General features: G+C 43.1%; 1 protein-coding gene across 1 annotated transcript in view; it reads right to left on the reverse strand.

The window, feature by feature from the left end:
* nf2a (NF2, moesin-ezrin-radixin like (MERLIN) tumor suppressor a) overlaps positions 1 to 14,359 on the reverse strand; it is a 45,513-nt gene extending 31,154 nt beyond the window's left edge. The window contains exons 1-5 of the mRNA XM_080433170.1: positions 14,235 to 14,359; positions 12,530 to 12,655; positions 11,482 to 11,604; positions 6,736 to 6,819; positions 8 to 76 (exon numbers count right to left, since the gene is read on the reverse strand). Of these exons, the coding sequence (XP_080289296.1) occupies positions 8 to 76; positions 6,736 to 6,819; positions 11,482 to 11,604; positions 12,530 to 12,655; positions 14,235 to 14,351 (519 nt within the window). The 5' untranslated portion in view covers positions 14,352 to 14,359. The remainder of the gene's footprint in view (positions 1 to 7; positions 77 to 6,735; positions 6,820 to 11,481; positions 11,605 to 12,529; positions 12,656 to 14,234) is intronic.
* Between the last annotated feature and the right edge of the window lie 2,230 nt (positions 14,360 to 16,589).

The raw sequence follows: 16,589 nt of genomic DNA on the forward strand, positions 1-16,589 counted from the left end.
CACTCACCCTCTTGGGCAGCAGCTCCTCTTGAGCCAAGAATCCAGGCTTGTGAAGGTTGGGATCGTAGTCCCCGTACTGTAAGGAAGAGCGAGAGCCAAAACACATTAGAAACTCATTGAGGAAACAAATTACCATCATCCGCTGCTGTCCCGCAATAATGGCACAGTTAGGTTCCACATCTTTTTCTAGGGAGTTTGTGCATCAGATCCAGTGGCCCCTGTGCTCAGGAACCAGTGTCATTAAATGCCATCATTAGAGATATCTCAGGGAGAATGATTGATAACCTATCTGCCCAGTCACGGAGCACAGCCAGGGATGACATTTTGAAAGGCAGATGCGATGATATTAGGGATGACTAATTCGCCGATTATCTTCAGGTTTGCCATTATAAAATCAGGGGTGGAAAGGCATTTGGAATTATCAAACCGTCCACGGTTTAGACTGGAGGCCGCGTGGCATGAGTTTGACCGTTTACTCGTGCATTGTGTTTCACCGTGCAATCCATGTGCATGGACTGCATTCTACAGTCGCAACCTCAACCATCTGGAGGCCTACGAAGCAAACACCGGATGATGGTATGAAGGCTGAGGATACATTTGTAAGGCTTTGTTCAGACTGCGGGCAAATCCGATTTGCTTCTCAAGTGATGGTTGTGTGTTCTGATATCATCGATCTGCATTGGGTGCTGTGGTTATTATGTAACAACACGAGGGTGTCGTGATTATACACCATCGTACAACAAAGTATAATCAGGCTTCAGACTGAAAGACGGCATTAGAAATCGGATTTCAACCGCATTTCAAACCACCTGATGGTGGTCTGATTCACGGAAATCTGATTTGGACTACCAGTGTGATCATATATTTTTTTTTACAAATGTTTGCTTTAAAAGAATATATATTCAAAGATTTGCACACATTTTCACAATTTTTCAAAAATAGCCAAAGTGTAAAATAATGCTGTTTAGCTCAAATAAAAAAATGACACAGATGCGTTTCAGGTCTTAAAGGGTTAAACTCGGGACTTGAACACGGGGTGGACAGCTGCCATTAGCATTTCTTTGCTGTCCATTTTTCTGGCGTTAGCACCCTGCATAGGAGTCTAAAGCACAAACAAATGTGCTGCCTGACAGACGTTCTCTCTGAGCCGAGGGGCGTTGATTTTGCTCCTTTTCCTACAGTTTCCTTCCCCTGCAGCTCTGTTCCCTGCGAGTTCTCAACTTGTTTGTGCACAACTGCTGAATAATAGATTGTGTGTAGACTTGGGGAGACATGGGCAGGCAATGGGGGTGAGGGGTTCTGAAATGGGTCCCTATGTGTAGGAATTAACAAATAAAATGCACTCGGTGGCTCTCTTTCTCTCTCTCTCTCACACACACATACACATACATACAAAGTTCTTCCATTAACTAATGTATTTTATCCACTGTATATTTCCGCAAACGTGAACTGAGCAGGGAATAACGACGACTCCTTAACACATTGAGTGCCAGTCGCGTAGATCTACGCGAACCTACTTAATTGCACAGCGTGCCAGTCAAAGTCAACCCCGTGCCTCACAGGTTGACTTTTCATTGTAGGCCTCGTTCGGTACGACACATTTCATTGTAGCACCACCGGAAACGGAATTATCCGGGATCCGGAAATTCCAGATCCCATCCGCTTCCACTCTAAACCGGAAACTAAAAGTCAATTATCTCGGTTGTTGCTTTTCTCATCGCTGATCGCTGTTTAGATGAAACCGCTGTAGCTTCAAGATGGCGGATCGGATTTCGACGCGGTTTTCGCTGGCCGTTTCACACAGATCCCCTGTGTGTTTACAAACAGTTGAACGCGCGATTTTAACGGATTTAGCTTTGTCTGTGGCGACGTGAAAAAAATAAAAAAAACAACAATAAATCGCTGGCACTGGTGAGTACATTATGATATTAAACTCTGGCATGGAATGTGTTAAAAAATCTAGGCCACAGACATAAGTGTCTACAAATGGCATTTACTGACAGCCTTGAAATGAACTGTTGCTGTCAAAATCATTCAGTCCCCATTGATCCATCATCAGGACAGAACAATCTGCTAATCACTTCATCATGACTCACGCCAATCAAGCACAATCAGATGAACTGTTACGGCCCTAAAGAGCTCTCCTTCCCCACAATGAACAGGTTGTATTTAATATACTAGTAACACATATAGCTCAAGAATGTGCCTGGATGAGTACCGTACCGTACCTGTACTTTTATATTTGCCTCAAAATAAACTCTCTCTTAGACAAGAGCATCTTTTCTAAGCGATCTGTAGAAACCTGTGCTTCTCCTTATTAACCCATTAAGACCGGGAAAGAATCTGCGTATTTTTTAGATTTCTTTGGCTATTCAAAAATAGCAGATCTACAAGCTCATAGCGCGGCACTGAGTGCCGCGCTATGAGCTTGTAGATCTGCCATTTTTGAAAAATCGTGAAAATTTGAGCAAATCTTTGAATATATATATTTTTTTAAAGCAAACATTTTTAACTCAAATCTTTGCTTCTGGGGGGATTCTACAAATGTCTTCTAAATCCTAGTTAAAAAAATTAAAAAATTAAAAATCCCCCAAAACCCCAAAATTATATGAATTTTGGCCGCGGACCCCCATCTCAAAATATTTTGTTCCAGGGACCCCCCAGAAGTTGTAACAGAGTTAAAAATGTGCGCTACAGAAGAAAAAGATGCACACATTTTCACGATTTTTCTAAAAAATAGCAGATCTACAAGCTCATGGCGCGGCACTCGGTGCCGCGCCATGAGCTTGTAGATCTGCTATTTTTGAATAGCCCAAAGACATCTTAAAATGACACAGATGCGACTTCTCGGTCTGAAAGGGTTAATGCGAACAGACACCGGGGGGTGTGTGCCTATCCGTCTGTCGGTGTCATCTCCCCCGGTCTACTCTAAGCTGGTCAGCCATTTCCCTGTGTGGGTCAGGCCGGACCCACGAGAGAAGAGAGAGGCTGTGTTGCTCACTCAATTGGCTCCGATTCCCCCCCGGTGAACCCTCTCTGCACTGTTCGTGGCAGCTGCTTCTCCAAATTCCCTGTCAACACCTTCCAACCCCTAAACAAGCTCTGCTACCGCGCCCACACAGGATTACAAAGCAAGGGGAAAAAAGTCACTCAGCTCTCTGCAGACTTATTCAGGCTGAAACTCTCGTTTCACGCGCACACGCACGCACGCAGCCAGCCACGCACACATGCACACTCTCCCACCCCCCCTCACACACACACACACAAAAGTATAATGCACAAAAGGGTGCAGGCACAGAGGCGTGTGCGGTTTTTAGGGACGCAATCGGTACATGTGTGCACACGACACATTTCCCATTCCCTCTATTTGGCGACTCTCTTTTTCACTTTGCATGACGACTGAAAACATGATTACAGAGTCATGCTCTTGTCCTTAACCAAAACATTTCTGAATTATATGAGCCAAAAAAAAGAAAGAAAAAAGAAAAGCCTCATTTGCACCATATAATGCATGGTCTCTCTGAATACGTCTCCAAACAAACAGCCACGCATTAGCTCACCCAGGGAAGGAGAGAGAGAGGGAGAGAGAGAGAGAGGGAGGTATGGTTGTGTGTGTGACATCAGACCAGAGTGACGGAGAGAGGGAGCTGAGGGACAGGGAGAAGGAGCGAGGGAGGGAGGGAGAGTAAGAGGGGAAGGAAGGGAGAGAGGGAAAGAGAGAGCCTATAGGGCTTTTCACAACGCCCGCGTTCTCGCTTGGATCAGCAGGGTTGCACTACGCTTCTCATGTGAATACGCAGACAGACAATCGCTCCGCGACCGCGAGTAAATGCCAGGCGATCTACGCCTGCTGTGTCAAGTCACTGTCCTCCGCGTCGAGTAGAAAAAAGCTGACCACAATCCAGCTCTTGTCGCAGACGGGCATGTGCGTGAAAAGAGCACGAACGCGACAGTTTCACAGGAGTGTGCCCGCTTGTCAGATTGCCCGTGCCTCCCTGCCTGCCTGCTCGCCTCTCATTGAATATGTATTACTACTGAAAAGCCCGTATTTCACCCACACAATAGTCCGCCAATGCCGGGTCAGTGCAATAAACCGGCAACACCAGGCAAGCTGGTAAAATGGAGCGAAGCGATGCGTTTTCCGCTTGTACAGTTCTAAATGTGACAACATGCGCCAAAACCCCAAAATGACAGCAGCCTATATGTCGGCGCACATTCAACTCTGTGCGAGCTGTCGTAAGTCAACACAGAACGATGGATGGAGAGAGCTTGATAATGACTGTGTATGAAGATAGTAGGGACTACTGTTGTTTCAAATAAGTTTTATGTCAATTAAGGGCATGGGGTGCCACGTTCTTACTTCAGTTCGCACCATGCTATTAACTGACAAACAATAGTCTTACTGACAACCCTTGACCCTAACATTTCACAGTGCAACATATGAGTTTATAATTTGTCCAGGTTTGTGTTGGTTTCTGGTTAAACCGGTGGCCTAATGAGGCCTCTGCTCCATCAGAAACAGAGGCTACATGAAATCAATCAATCAATTCTATTTATATAGTGCCAATTGAATCAATCAATTGTATTTATATAGTGCCAAATCACAGCAAGTTGTCTAAAGACACTTTACATATAGAGGTCAAGACCCGACAATTCCCCCTTGAGCAAGCGCTTGACGAAAGCTCGAGCAGAATCTGTCTCTAGGTGGGCTGCCATCTGAAATCCCATCGACATTTATCGTTGAGTATTTCCAATGAACAGGCTGGTTTTAATTTTACAAACGCTGGATCAGAGCAATCTTTACAGTATGAGACTAGCTTGCCCATTATATCACCAAAAAAAAAAGAATTCACAGCAACAATGCTCACGGGCACAAAATAAAAGTGTTAAATAATTATTATGAGTCAACTTAAGTGTTTTATTGTCATGTGGGACATTCACAAACAAGCATTATTTTGTCTCATTAAATCTCACAACTTTTAGTTTCCCAATCATTCTGCACAAGCAGCACATTGTGAATTTGCTTATTGCATGACATTAAGGTTAAGTTAGACCTTCGTACTTTAGTCGCATAGGCTACATTTATTTAATTATTTCACACCATTACTTTGAATGGTGTAAAATAACTATGGTTATGCTGGAGATAACACATCTTTGCGTCTTCACACAACACTGCAAGGGCTGTCAAAATAGGAGTTTATTTCATAAGCCTGTGCAGTACATTACTGTATGGAGTGCAAGCTCATAGAGGACTGGTCCTATATCATGCTACCTCCCTTTAGTTTGTATTATTTTCACAGACTGATCATTACACATCCCCCACACATGCAAGAAAAACCAAGATGGGGTAAGAGACGGGTGAAGACCTCTCCGTCTTCTTTCCGCCGGCAAAGAACTACAGTACCTGCCTTGCCCCCGTTATACCAATTCAATCCTGCAGGCTCTAATCACAGTGGGCGACTGATTAAATGAAAACTGATACTGGACTTGTCACCGTTCCTTTTGAAGGTACTGACAGCGCAGTGCAGTAGTTCCAGGCTAATTTGCAGATCCTTTTCTTTTTTTTACCTACAGTCTCTTTCACCCTGTACAGTGTAAATTGGCTGGGGAAGGCAAGTCTCAGCAGGCACTCTGCCGAGTCTTTGAGGTAGAACCTGTGGTTTCAGCAGAGCCGAATCGCCTGTCAAGAAAAGCTGCATCCAAGCTCGGGCCCAGCATTTTCATGGGTATTTCATAGGGATGGAGGCTGTCCACTGAAACAACTGAGACAGTATTATCAGGAGAGGGTTTTCCTGCAGTATGTTTTGCACCAAAAAAGAACATAATAATAGGTGAGTAGGTGAGTGCAGATTTGAACCACTTTCAGCTTTTAACCACTTTCAAACTGGCAATCCTATTTTGGGTTACATCGTCACACGCGCTGAGAGCTTGTAGATCAGCTATTTTCTTTATTTGTCGTCCAACAAAGTATGTAGGGCTTAAGTGGTTAATGGATGGATGGATGGGTGGAGAGAGGAGAGCATGGTGATTACAAATAGAAGGGTTGAATGTGAGATAGTCTCTGGAGACTGGCAGCTGGATCACACAATTTTCAAATGCTTCTGTCTGCACATCGGAAGTGCAGAAAATCCGCCGGATGCCCCCTCCCCCCACTTCCGCTTCGCGTTTGCAGTCATTTAAATAAGTCCTACAGACAACTAAATTAGGCAAATTAGCCTTAATATATTTTAAATACATTTTAACCCATTAAGACCTGGAACGCATCTGTGTCATTTTTTCATTTGAGCTAAAAAGCATTACTTTACACTTTGGCTATTCAAAAATAGCAGATATACAAGCTCATAGTGCGGCACTGAGTGCCGCGCTACGAGCTTGTAGATCTGCTATTTTTGAAAAATCGTGAAAATGTGTGCAAATCTTTGAATATATATATTATTTTAAAGAGATTTTTTTCTTTGCTTCTGGGGGTCCCTGGAACAAAATATTTTGAGATGGGGGTCGGCGGCCAAATACACATCATTTTTGAGGTCCTTGACATGAAAAGGTTCGAGCACCACTGATATCGAAACATACGTTTTTTCAGAATACTGTTGGGATTTAGAAGACATTTGTACTGTAGAATCGGCTTCAGGTCTTAATGGGTTAAGGAGGTGAACGGAAATGTCAAAGAGACGGAAGCTTGACGGGAAGCATTTGAAGATGGTAGAAGAGTTGTCTGGATGTGGGACTACTGACCTTGGCATGGACGGCATAAGAGGCCAGCAGCACGGAGGCCTCGGGTGGGCAGTGGATCTCTTCCTCTAGGATCTTCCTCTTAACCTGAAGGGAGTTGTGGGGAGAGGGGTACAGAGTTAGGAACTTCTGACAGTGAGGCTATGCCTCTGACAACCAGACTTTTACTGAGTTCCCTCTCCTCCGTCGATGACACAGGAGTATTGGCTCTTTACCATCGGTTAGAGTGCAGCACATCTAGTCTGCACGGGGTCCCGTGGGAGAGCGCCAAAGTGAATCTTGCAATATTGAAGGCTTTGCTTCAGATTGATGGGTAATCTAACTTCACCCAAACTGAAATGAAAAATAAAACTGGATCTCTTTTCGGAAACGAGGCTGATAGTGGAAGCCACAGTACAACGTTTCTGTGTGAGGTAATATGCCATGCGACGGGCTGAATTTCCTTCCCTTCTTGGGCGCTGATCTCTGCTTTAAAGGATGATACATACAGAAGCCACCTGATGGAATAGACAGTATTGAGGTATGAGTGGAAATGTGGTATTTGACAGCAACTCAGCCATCAATCAGTAAACAATTTCATAAAAATAAAACAAAAACAACGAATAGAAAACACCTGTAACTTTTTTTTTTTTGCACTTGACTTTTGTTTCCATTTTCATACATATTTGTCAACTTTGACCAATTACACTTTATATATAGTGCAGATTAGTGAAATAATACCACATTTTTTTTACTAGAGATACAGATCCAGAATCTAGTACACCGTTAATAGCACCATAATCACATGGGGACCTATTAGCCAACCCCACCCCACCAAGAACTGTGGTGCCCGTGCCAACTGCTTTTCATCTGAACATGCGTTAACTACTGCTTGAGAGGCTGCTTGTGGGTCGACGGAGGAAAATGAATGATGAGGCAGAAATCTCGATGCCCTAGAAATGCCCAGAGTGAAACCGTACTTACTACCTCCCTTCAGACTAAACTGCTATTCCTCAGCCAGTGCTCCTGCCCCTTGGGCCACCATCCTTCCAGCTAATTCAGTCACACAAGCCTGGCACGGTGCACGGAGCACAAGAAATGCACAGACCCCTGCGTAAAGCAAAGCGCGCTTCGGCCGTAATAACAAGTAAAAGCCCTGACACATACTGAACGCACCTTCACAACAACTATAGACAAAGCCTGTTGATGCATCTTTCAGAGCTCGGATAAATTTTTTGAGCGTTGGCACCGTGTCACAGACGGTCCAAAAGTAGTTGGAGCGACGCAGAAAGGTTAAGGTTTAATTTCAAACTTGCATTGCAGTCAATGTATGTTGGTTTTTCGCTTGTTTGACCGTTCTAGAAACAAGTCCTTCTTTTACTGTAGAAGACGATGTGATCCAGGCGGACTCGTGTGACGCGCGTCAGGGGCCTTCTTAACCCATTAAGACCTGGAACACATCTGTGTCACTTTTTGATTTGAGCTAAAAAGCATTATTTCAAAAAAATACAAAAATAAAAATAAATAAAGTATACACAGTAGAATATATATATTATTAAAGAAAGATTTAAAATGAATTAAAAAAATATATATACACAAAAAATATAATACAAAAACAAATTCAGTGGGGTCAATTTGTGGGTCATTAACTCTTCCAGTGCCATGCTTATATATGGAATTTTGGCTCTGAGTGCCACAACCAAAATTTATTGTAAAAAAAAAGTGCTTAGGAGCCGAGATACAGCCTTTTTCGGTAAGAAGTTAAACAAAGAGTGAATGGAGCAGCAAATCTTCAAATCATCATATCTTGGGTTCTGAACATGTTTTTCCAAAAAAGAAATATGTATAGACTTTTTTTTTATGACGTCTTTTCATGACGTCTTGGCGCTCAGGGCGTCAGGCCTCGTGACGTCTTAGACGTCATGTGGCACTGAATGAGTTAATGTCAGCAGCATTCAGTCTCTCTCTATATGTTAAAAAAGGTTGCCAGATGGTGTAAAATTTCAGAGCACACCCCCTTGTGGAGTAGCGAATTTTCTCCAAAGTCAAATGACGCATAACATCATTAACCCATGATTTGAAAGTTGGTGGGAGTTTTTCTTTCCATTTAAGCAGCATCAGACGCCTAGCCAAAAGGGATGCAAAGGCTATCACATTTCTTTCTTGGTGACTAAGTTGTACATAATCTCTTTCTTGTGGAACAACTCCAAACACTGTAATAGTAAAGCGAACATTTTTAACTCAAATCTTTGCTTCTGGGGGGTCCCTGGAACAAAATATTTTGAGATGGAGGTCGGCGGCCGAATACATATAATTTTGGGGGTCCTTGACATGAAAAAGTTTGAGCACCACTGATATAGAAACATCCGTTATTTTTTTTCAGAATACTGTTGGGATTTAGAAGACATTTGTAGAATCGGCTTCAGGTCTTAATGGGTTAAGAGGACAATCTAGTGCCTTGGAGCCGTATCACCAGCAAAGACAGTTTGCACAGCCTCTTGTCGTGAACTAACATGGAGGGCGTGGAGAGACTGAGGTGACAGGAAGGCCCCAATCGCAGGAAGCCACGAGAGGCTGAGGCTTCCAATCTGCTTTACAAATGAGACTCCACTGCTGTCAAGACCCAAGGCCTGAGGTGATGGAGAGGGTGTGTGTGTGTGTGTGTGTGTGTGTGTGTGTGTGTGTGTGTGTGTGTGTGTGTGTGTGTGTGTGTGTGTGTGTGTGTGTGCACGTGAGCGTGTGTGTGTGTGTGTGTGTCAGCAGGGTTGCGTGATCACTCCTGATAAGCGCTAATCCAGCTGTCACGCCAGTGACACTATCTGAGGGGAAGGCCTGTTCCAGACATTACAGGAGTTAATGAGAGCAGACTAATGGGGAGACAGGCGACACGGGGCACAAGCTCGTTTGTATTCTTCTCCGCTTGTTGCGGCACACACACACACACACACACACACACACACACTAGCGTCAGTGTTGACTCATTTGCCGGGTGGCTGTGCACGCCCAGGTCCGCATTTTGTGACGGAGGTTTCCCTTCGATAAAAGGGGGAGAAAAAAGAAGAAAAAAACACTAACTACCTGAAGCGGATTAAAGACTGACAGGGGACTTTTCCGCGGCCGCCTCAGGAAGATAAGTACCTCCCGCTCCAACAGCAAGGGAACACAGACGCACACGGCCGTCGCTAGCCCCCTGGACTGGGCTGCATATGAGGAGAACACTAAGGGGTGGGGCAGGGTTGGGATCCCCCGTGAGGAACAAGTCATTAAAGAGGCCAAATAACTGAGCCCTTAAAACGCGATTGGTAATTGATAAATGTGGCCAGTCAAATTGAATGGCAGGCTGCACAGTTACCAATTTCATCTCTCGCCGGAGTCTGGGGTGGGGGACAGACATGCGAACTCCCCAGACGGTAAGTGCAGAGAAAGGGCAGTGGTAATATGTCCAGCATCGATTCCACAGGGTTGCCCACAATCATGGTATGGTGGAGAGAGTATATATCACAGAGAGCGATCTGATCAGGCAACTTGCGAACGCAGAAAGAAAGAAAGAAGAAAAACCATTCTGTCCCCCTGGTCGGTCAATACCACTGGTTCTAACAGGCATGTAAGATTTCAAGTGTACCGGCAGGACCTGGAAGCCTGTGGCTTTAATTATACGTTGTTGTTGCGTGTCTAAAATAGCTGATCTACAAGACAAAAGCTGAGCTTGTATTTTGTCTATTTGTCTATTTTTTGTATAAAGCAGTGTTTTCAAATTTGGAAGCCAAACAAAGAACAGCAGAGAAGACCTGTCATTCAGTGACAGCAAACCACGTACCTGTCAGTGACTGTCAGCACAACACAGACAGATGTCTCTCACTCACAAGACCTCTGTGGCACTGGCATGATTCAAAGACTCTAAAGTTTTATTTGTCACTCACTCGTGTAAGTGTGAGCAGTGAAATGTTGGTGTGACTCTGACATGCTGCTGCACAGACTAAAAGGCAAGAGGTCCCAAAGAAACCTGAGGCCCTTAATCAGATCCTAAAAGACATGTATTAGATGTAAAAATCAACATTTTGAATTTGATCGATGGAGTCGGTGGTGCGGGGGTAAAGTACCTGTCCGCCAACGTAGAGTCTTAGGAGTTCGAATCCACTGTCACTTGGCCGAGTGTGTCTATACAAACACAATTGCCGTGTTTGGGGGAGGGAAGCCGGGTAAGAGAGGGAGGGGGGATCTTTGTTGCTGCGCGAGTGACTCGGCTGGGACGGCACCTGTCTCCAGGGGAGTTGAACAGGAGGAGTAAGACGGAGGCGCTACGTCCCCTTGGGGGAGGCTCCTCATTGGCGGGTGAGCCAGTAGAGTACAACAGCAGTGGCAAGTTGGCAACACAGAGATGTGTATGGATGAATAATTGGCATGATGACTAAATTGGGGGAAAACATTATTGGAAGGCTGGCGTAGCCGTCTGGGCAGCTAATCCAGCCTGACAGCGTGTAGCAGGCAGGTTCAAGTCCCGATCCGGACGACCTTTGCTACGTGTCACCCCCCCCCCCCGCCCCCATCTCTCTTCCCATTCCCTGTCAGTCTACTGTATATCTATCAATAAAGGCAGAAAAAGCCCCAAAAATGTATTAAAAAAAATAAAAGGATAATAATTGGCTACTCTAATGCTGTTGTTTTTTTTTTACGGGAAATGTATAGCTAACTACAAGTAGAAACTAAAACCAAGTTCTACTTCATTTATTAAAGGGAAGAAATCAGCAGGCAAATGTCATGAACAAGTACCTGTAGGAAGAAAAGGTGTTGCGTGATGTCTTGCACCAACTCCTCCTCAGCGTTTTCGGGGTAGAACTTGGCCAGAAAGTGGAGGGTGATAGGTTCCTCCTTGGGCACCTCCTGGTCCAAAACCTGCAACCATCGCCCAGAGACGCAATGTAAAGCAACACCGACACAGTATGCAGGAGCATTCTGTTTTTAGACATCACATTCATATTAGCTCTATCAATGGTCAATGATGTGTTAACCACTTTCTACCTGGCATCCCTATTTTGGGGGGGTTCAAGGTTTCTTTATTGGTATTTGCTTTTCTTACATACAGGTCAATAAGATAAAAGGATTCAAAAAATATTGTATGTTAACCTGGCATCCCTATTTTGGGCATGCCATTTTCTTTTTCTTTTTGGGCGGTGTAGCCGCCCCTATAAGTGGGGTTGGGACACCTCATTAGTATTAGTTTCCTGCACTGTGATTGGCTGACTCTATTCAGCACTGTAATTGGCTAGCGAGACACATGATGTCATTCATAATAATAGGATTATGCACTTCCAAAAATAACTTTTTTTTTGGAAGTGAGCTTCCATCACTATGATGACCACTGTGATGACCACACCGCCCACTTCACACTGGTTGTGATTTTTTATGTTCAAAAACAGCAGATCTACAACTCACAATATGTCATGTGTATCAGTGAGATAACTTCAGTAGTTGCTCTGTTGATTAGAAATTGATAATTCAATATACCCTGCCCATTGACTTTTGAAAAAGGTCTCACACTCACAGTCACTCTTTAGCACACAAACAAACACAAAGTAGTGGATTCTGACAATGTATAAGATTACAAAACCCTAATCCTATTTTTTTTTTTATATATATATATTTTTTAAACTGTTTCACCTTACAATGTTAGTCAGTGGGGACTGGAAGGATATTTTGAATTATCAACGGAGCAACTATTGATATTTGGAGTTATGTCATGACAAGGTAACTACACAAGCCAAACATCTATCAAAGTGTCATCTTGCTGTATGTGTCACACTGATGCGCAGAACGTTACCTTCTTGTCCATCTTCAGCCAAGCGACTGTATCCTTGATGTCATACTGGAGGCCAAAGAACCACGTCTCCCTGAGCCCCAGAGTCCGGCACACCAAATCAAAGAGGTCTTTTCCCTTCCATTTAACCTGAAACAAACACACACACACACAAACAGAAGCTAGACGGGCAAGACCAAGTGACTTGTGACTTCTTGACAAGAGGTATTGCATGAAGGTCAGAGCGCAATTCATCCTCTGCCTTAAGTCCCAAACTGGCTTTCCATTATAGTAGAAATCAATAGTAGAAATGTTGGCACTTGGTTGGCACCAGGTTGGACTCCTGGGTAGGACATAAATGTTACAGATTGCAGCTTTTAGAGTACAAGCTCTTGAACACACCAGGCTTGCTGTTCTGAATTCTAACCATAGTGTAGATGAGTAGGTGAGAGGAAGGAAGCCCCTGAGCGACTGTAGACGATAAAAATAATCCTAGGCAATCATCTGTACTCACTAATATCAGTGTATCTATCCTTTCCCCAGTCTGGTTCAACGCTGAGGAGCATGAAAGCTCTACCCAATACCCATCCAGTGGAGAGCTTTATCAGGTGCATGCATTAAAATAGCTTTTTGTCTTTGATAACCTGGAGTGCATATTACTTTATGAAAGTACATTCAGGCTGTCGAGAAGAAGAAACGCAGCAAGAGGAAGTGAAAAGACTGAAAAGAAAATGTAAGGATGATTGCTGGCTGTGCAGAATTACAAGAGGGTGGACCAAGGTTGATATAGCCCAATATGTGGAGCTAAATGATAATTATCTAGGTGGTCAGGGCCCAATAATTGCTATTTACAAAAGACATAATTGATAAAAAATTATCATCCCAGCACAGAAAATAGAAAGTGCAAACCTGCAATTGACATTCTACAGTCCTGTGTAATTACCAACTGCAATCCTTTGTGGGGTTACTCCCCTTTAAATACAGGGATGGCATTTGCAAGAAATTTTTTTATGCCATTTATTTTTTTTGCTCTGGCATGTCATCAAACACATTGTTATTGAAACCTGAAAATGCATGGCCAATAATAAGATAATACCACCCAGGAGGTTGGTGTGGTTAATTAAAATCATACAAATAACAATATGAGAGGCCTGTAGAAGCTGATTAGGCTGACCTTGATTAAAATGTGAATGACTCCATTTCTGTCTAAGACAAGGATCAATTATATTAAAATAAAACCTGAATGGCCTCAGATGGTCTTTGTTGTAGAACACATTTCACATTCTCACTGTGCGCTCACTCATTGTTACTTGCTGCCACCTTGTGTCAGAAAAGTGAAGATTATTGTCCAATAACACAGTGGCTCTTATCCTTAAACTTAACTTCAAAGAACCCAAAAAAAGAGTGTGCATTTGTAAACTCTCAGAGTTACAGACTTGTAAGGGTCCCCGTCAAGGAACCCACTTTCAGAACCACAGCCTAACTTCAAACTCTGAAATGAATGAGCATTGCAGAAAGTTTCCACGTAATGTGGGATTATTTAGACTACTACACAAGTTAGGAGCTTCCTGTGTCACAGAAATTGACACTTGCTACCTGGGTCACAGCCAAAGGCACAATAGTGATGTCACCCTATCCTGAGTAGGTCAGTCAGTGCCAGGATGCATTATTCATACTCTTGTTGTGACTATTATAAATAGGCAAAATGTGGCGTGCAAAAATCTCAAACCTCGCAGCTGAACTCCAGGTCTGATTCCATTGTATTGATCCTGACGCTGAAGTTCTTGGCTTGTTTCCTTCTCAAAGAGTTAAGCCCAAGTTTGGCCGCCAAGGCACTTGCCATCATAAATGAGTCCCTCTCTACAGCCAACTGTTTATTATAGTCTACTGGAGCAGTGTATTCACACACACAAACAGTGTAGTGATTCACGAAGAGGGTCAAGGCATCGTTTAGATTCCTGACGGCAGTTCTATAGATGATCACAGTTGTAGATGTCTTGATGAGGTCCTTATGACGATGACAGTTCTATAGATGATCACAGTTGTAGATGTCTTGATGAGGTCCTTATGACGATGACAGTTCTATAGATGATCACAGTTGTAGATATTATGTCTTTATGGTGACAGTTCTTTAGATGATCACAATAGATATGTCCTTATGATGTAGATTCTAGATATATGTCCTTATGATGATGACAGTTCTACGATCACAGTTGTAGATATATGTCCTTATGATGTCCTTATGATGACAGTTCTATATGATCACAGTTGTAGATATATGTCCTTATGATGTCCTTATGATGATGACAGTTCTATAGATGATCACAGTTGTAGATATAAGTCCTTATGATGACAGTTCTATAGATGATCACAGTTGTAGATATATGTCCTTATGATGATGACAGTTCTTTAGATGATCACAGTTGTAGATATAAGTCCTTATGATGACAGTTCTATAGATGATCAAAGTTGTAGATATATGTCCTTATGATGTCCTTATGATGACAGTTCTATAGATGATCAAAGTTGTAGATATATGTCCTTATGATGTCCTTATGATGACAGTTCTATAGATGATCACAGTTGTAGATATATGTCCTTATGATGATGACAGTTCTTCAGATGATCACAGTTGTGCATGTGTTTACTCCAGATACTCCTCTTTTAACTTTAAACGTGGCCCAAAATGCCCACGTTCTGGTAAACATAACCTTTTCCTGTAACAATGTCAGGCTTGAGCATCATTCATTCCCTTCATGTTAGGACAGTCGTTTACAGGGGGTGAACGCCACCAGCTACCAACAATGAAAACATTGCTAAAGTAACTTCACTGACTTTAAAAGTTTGCAGCTAATTGCTAACTTTAGCTACATAAGTATTACTATGTCACATTGAGTACACGCTTCCGTCGTGTATTTAGAAGTCACTAAAACGTGGTGTCCGTTAATGTTTTCTAGGTGGCGTTCTCGCAAATGTATATGCGGTAAATACTGGTTAAAGAGACGAAGAGCAGCCTCTGTGCTAATGCTCTGCTAGCTGACTTCTGCTACCAGGCTAGCTAGTAGCTGCCTGCTGCATAGTGATGCTGCGTTCATGGACACTCGGAACTCTTGGCGTCGAATGCCAAAAATAACTGATATATAAAAGCTATTCAGTGCATCGCCACGCGTTTAGCTTCTGTTATTTTTGGAAGTGGTGTAAATTAAAAAATAAATAAAAATGTACTAATTACATTTACTTAAGTAGGCCTACTGTACTTAAGTGGAGTATTTCCAATTTTCAGTACTTTCACTTCTACTCCACATACGTCTCAGAGGCGAATGTTATACTTTTACTCCACTTATTTGAAAACTTTAGCTAATATTTACTTTGTAGATTTTGATTATTATTACAAAACAGATTAACCACCACCAAAAAAAATAATCCTGTGAGTGTGAGATAACTTCCGAGTTGTTGGGAACGCAGCACCGAGTCCCGCCTTAACCCTTGACTAGTAGTGGACAGGGTTCGATTCGTTCTGTAGTTTGCATATCCGGTCTAGAGGGATACGGAAATGGTCTATGTGCGTGGTAGGCGGGCTCTAGACCGGATATGAGCTGTGGACATTGCAGAAACCCTTCTAGACCATGGTCTAAAAACCATTGGTTCTCAAAGTGGGGTCCGGGGACCCCCAGGGGTCCTTGAGGGAGTTCCAGGGGGTCCCCAGCTAAATGATAGTTAGGAACCAAATGGACCCATATGGGTCTGTAACTCTTAACATTAACATTGGTTTTACAATATAAATATATAAATTAAATTAGGGTCCCAGAGATATAAATGCCATTAAATGGGGGGTCCGTAGCCTAATGATGCATGTCAAACTGGGGGTCCAGTTTGATAATCTTCTCTTATGGGGGGTCCTTGGCATATCTTTTCAAATGGGGGTCCGTGGGCTAATAAGTGACAATTTGGGGGTCCTTGAGATGAAAAAGTTTGAGAACTACTGGTCTAAAACCCTCTCACAATGCATGTTGAAAGATGAAGTTTCGCTGAATGTTTGCCTATTTTAACCTATCATGACATGCCCAGAACAAGGGCGCTACTA

This window comes from Gymnoscopelus braueri (assembly GCF_963280865.1).
Source record: "Gymnoscopelus braueri genome assembly, chromosome: 7".
NCBI lineage: Eukaryota > Metazoa > Chordata > Actinopteri > Myctophiformes > Myctophidae > Gymnoscopelus > Gymnoscopelus braueri.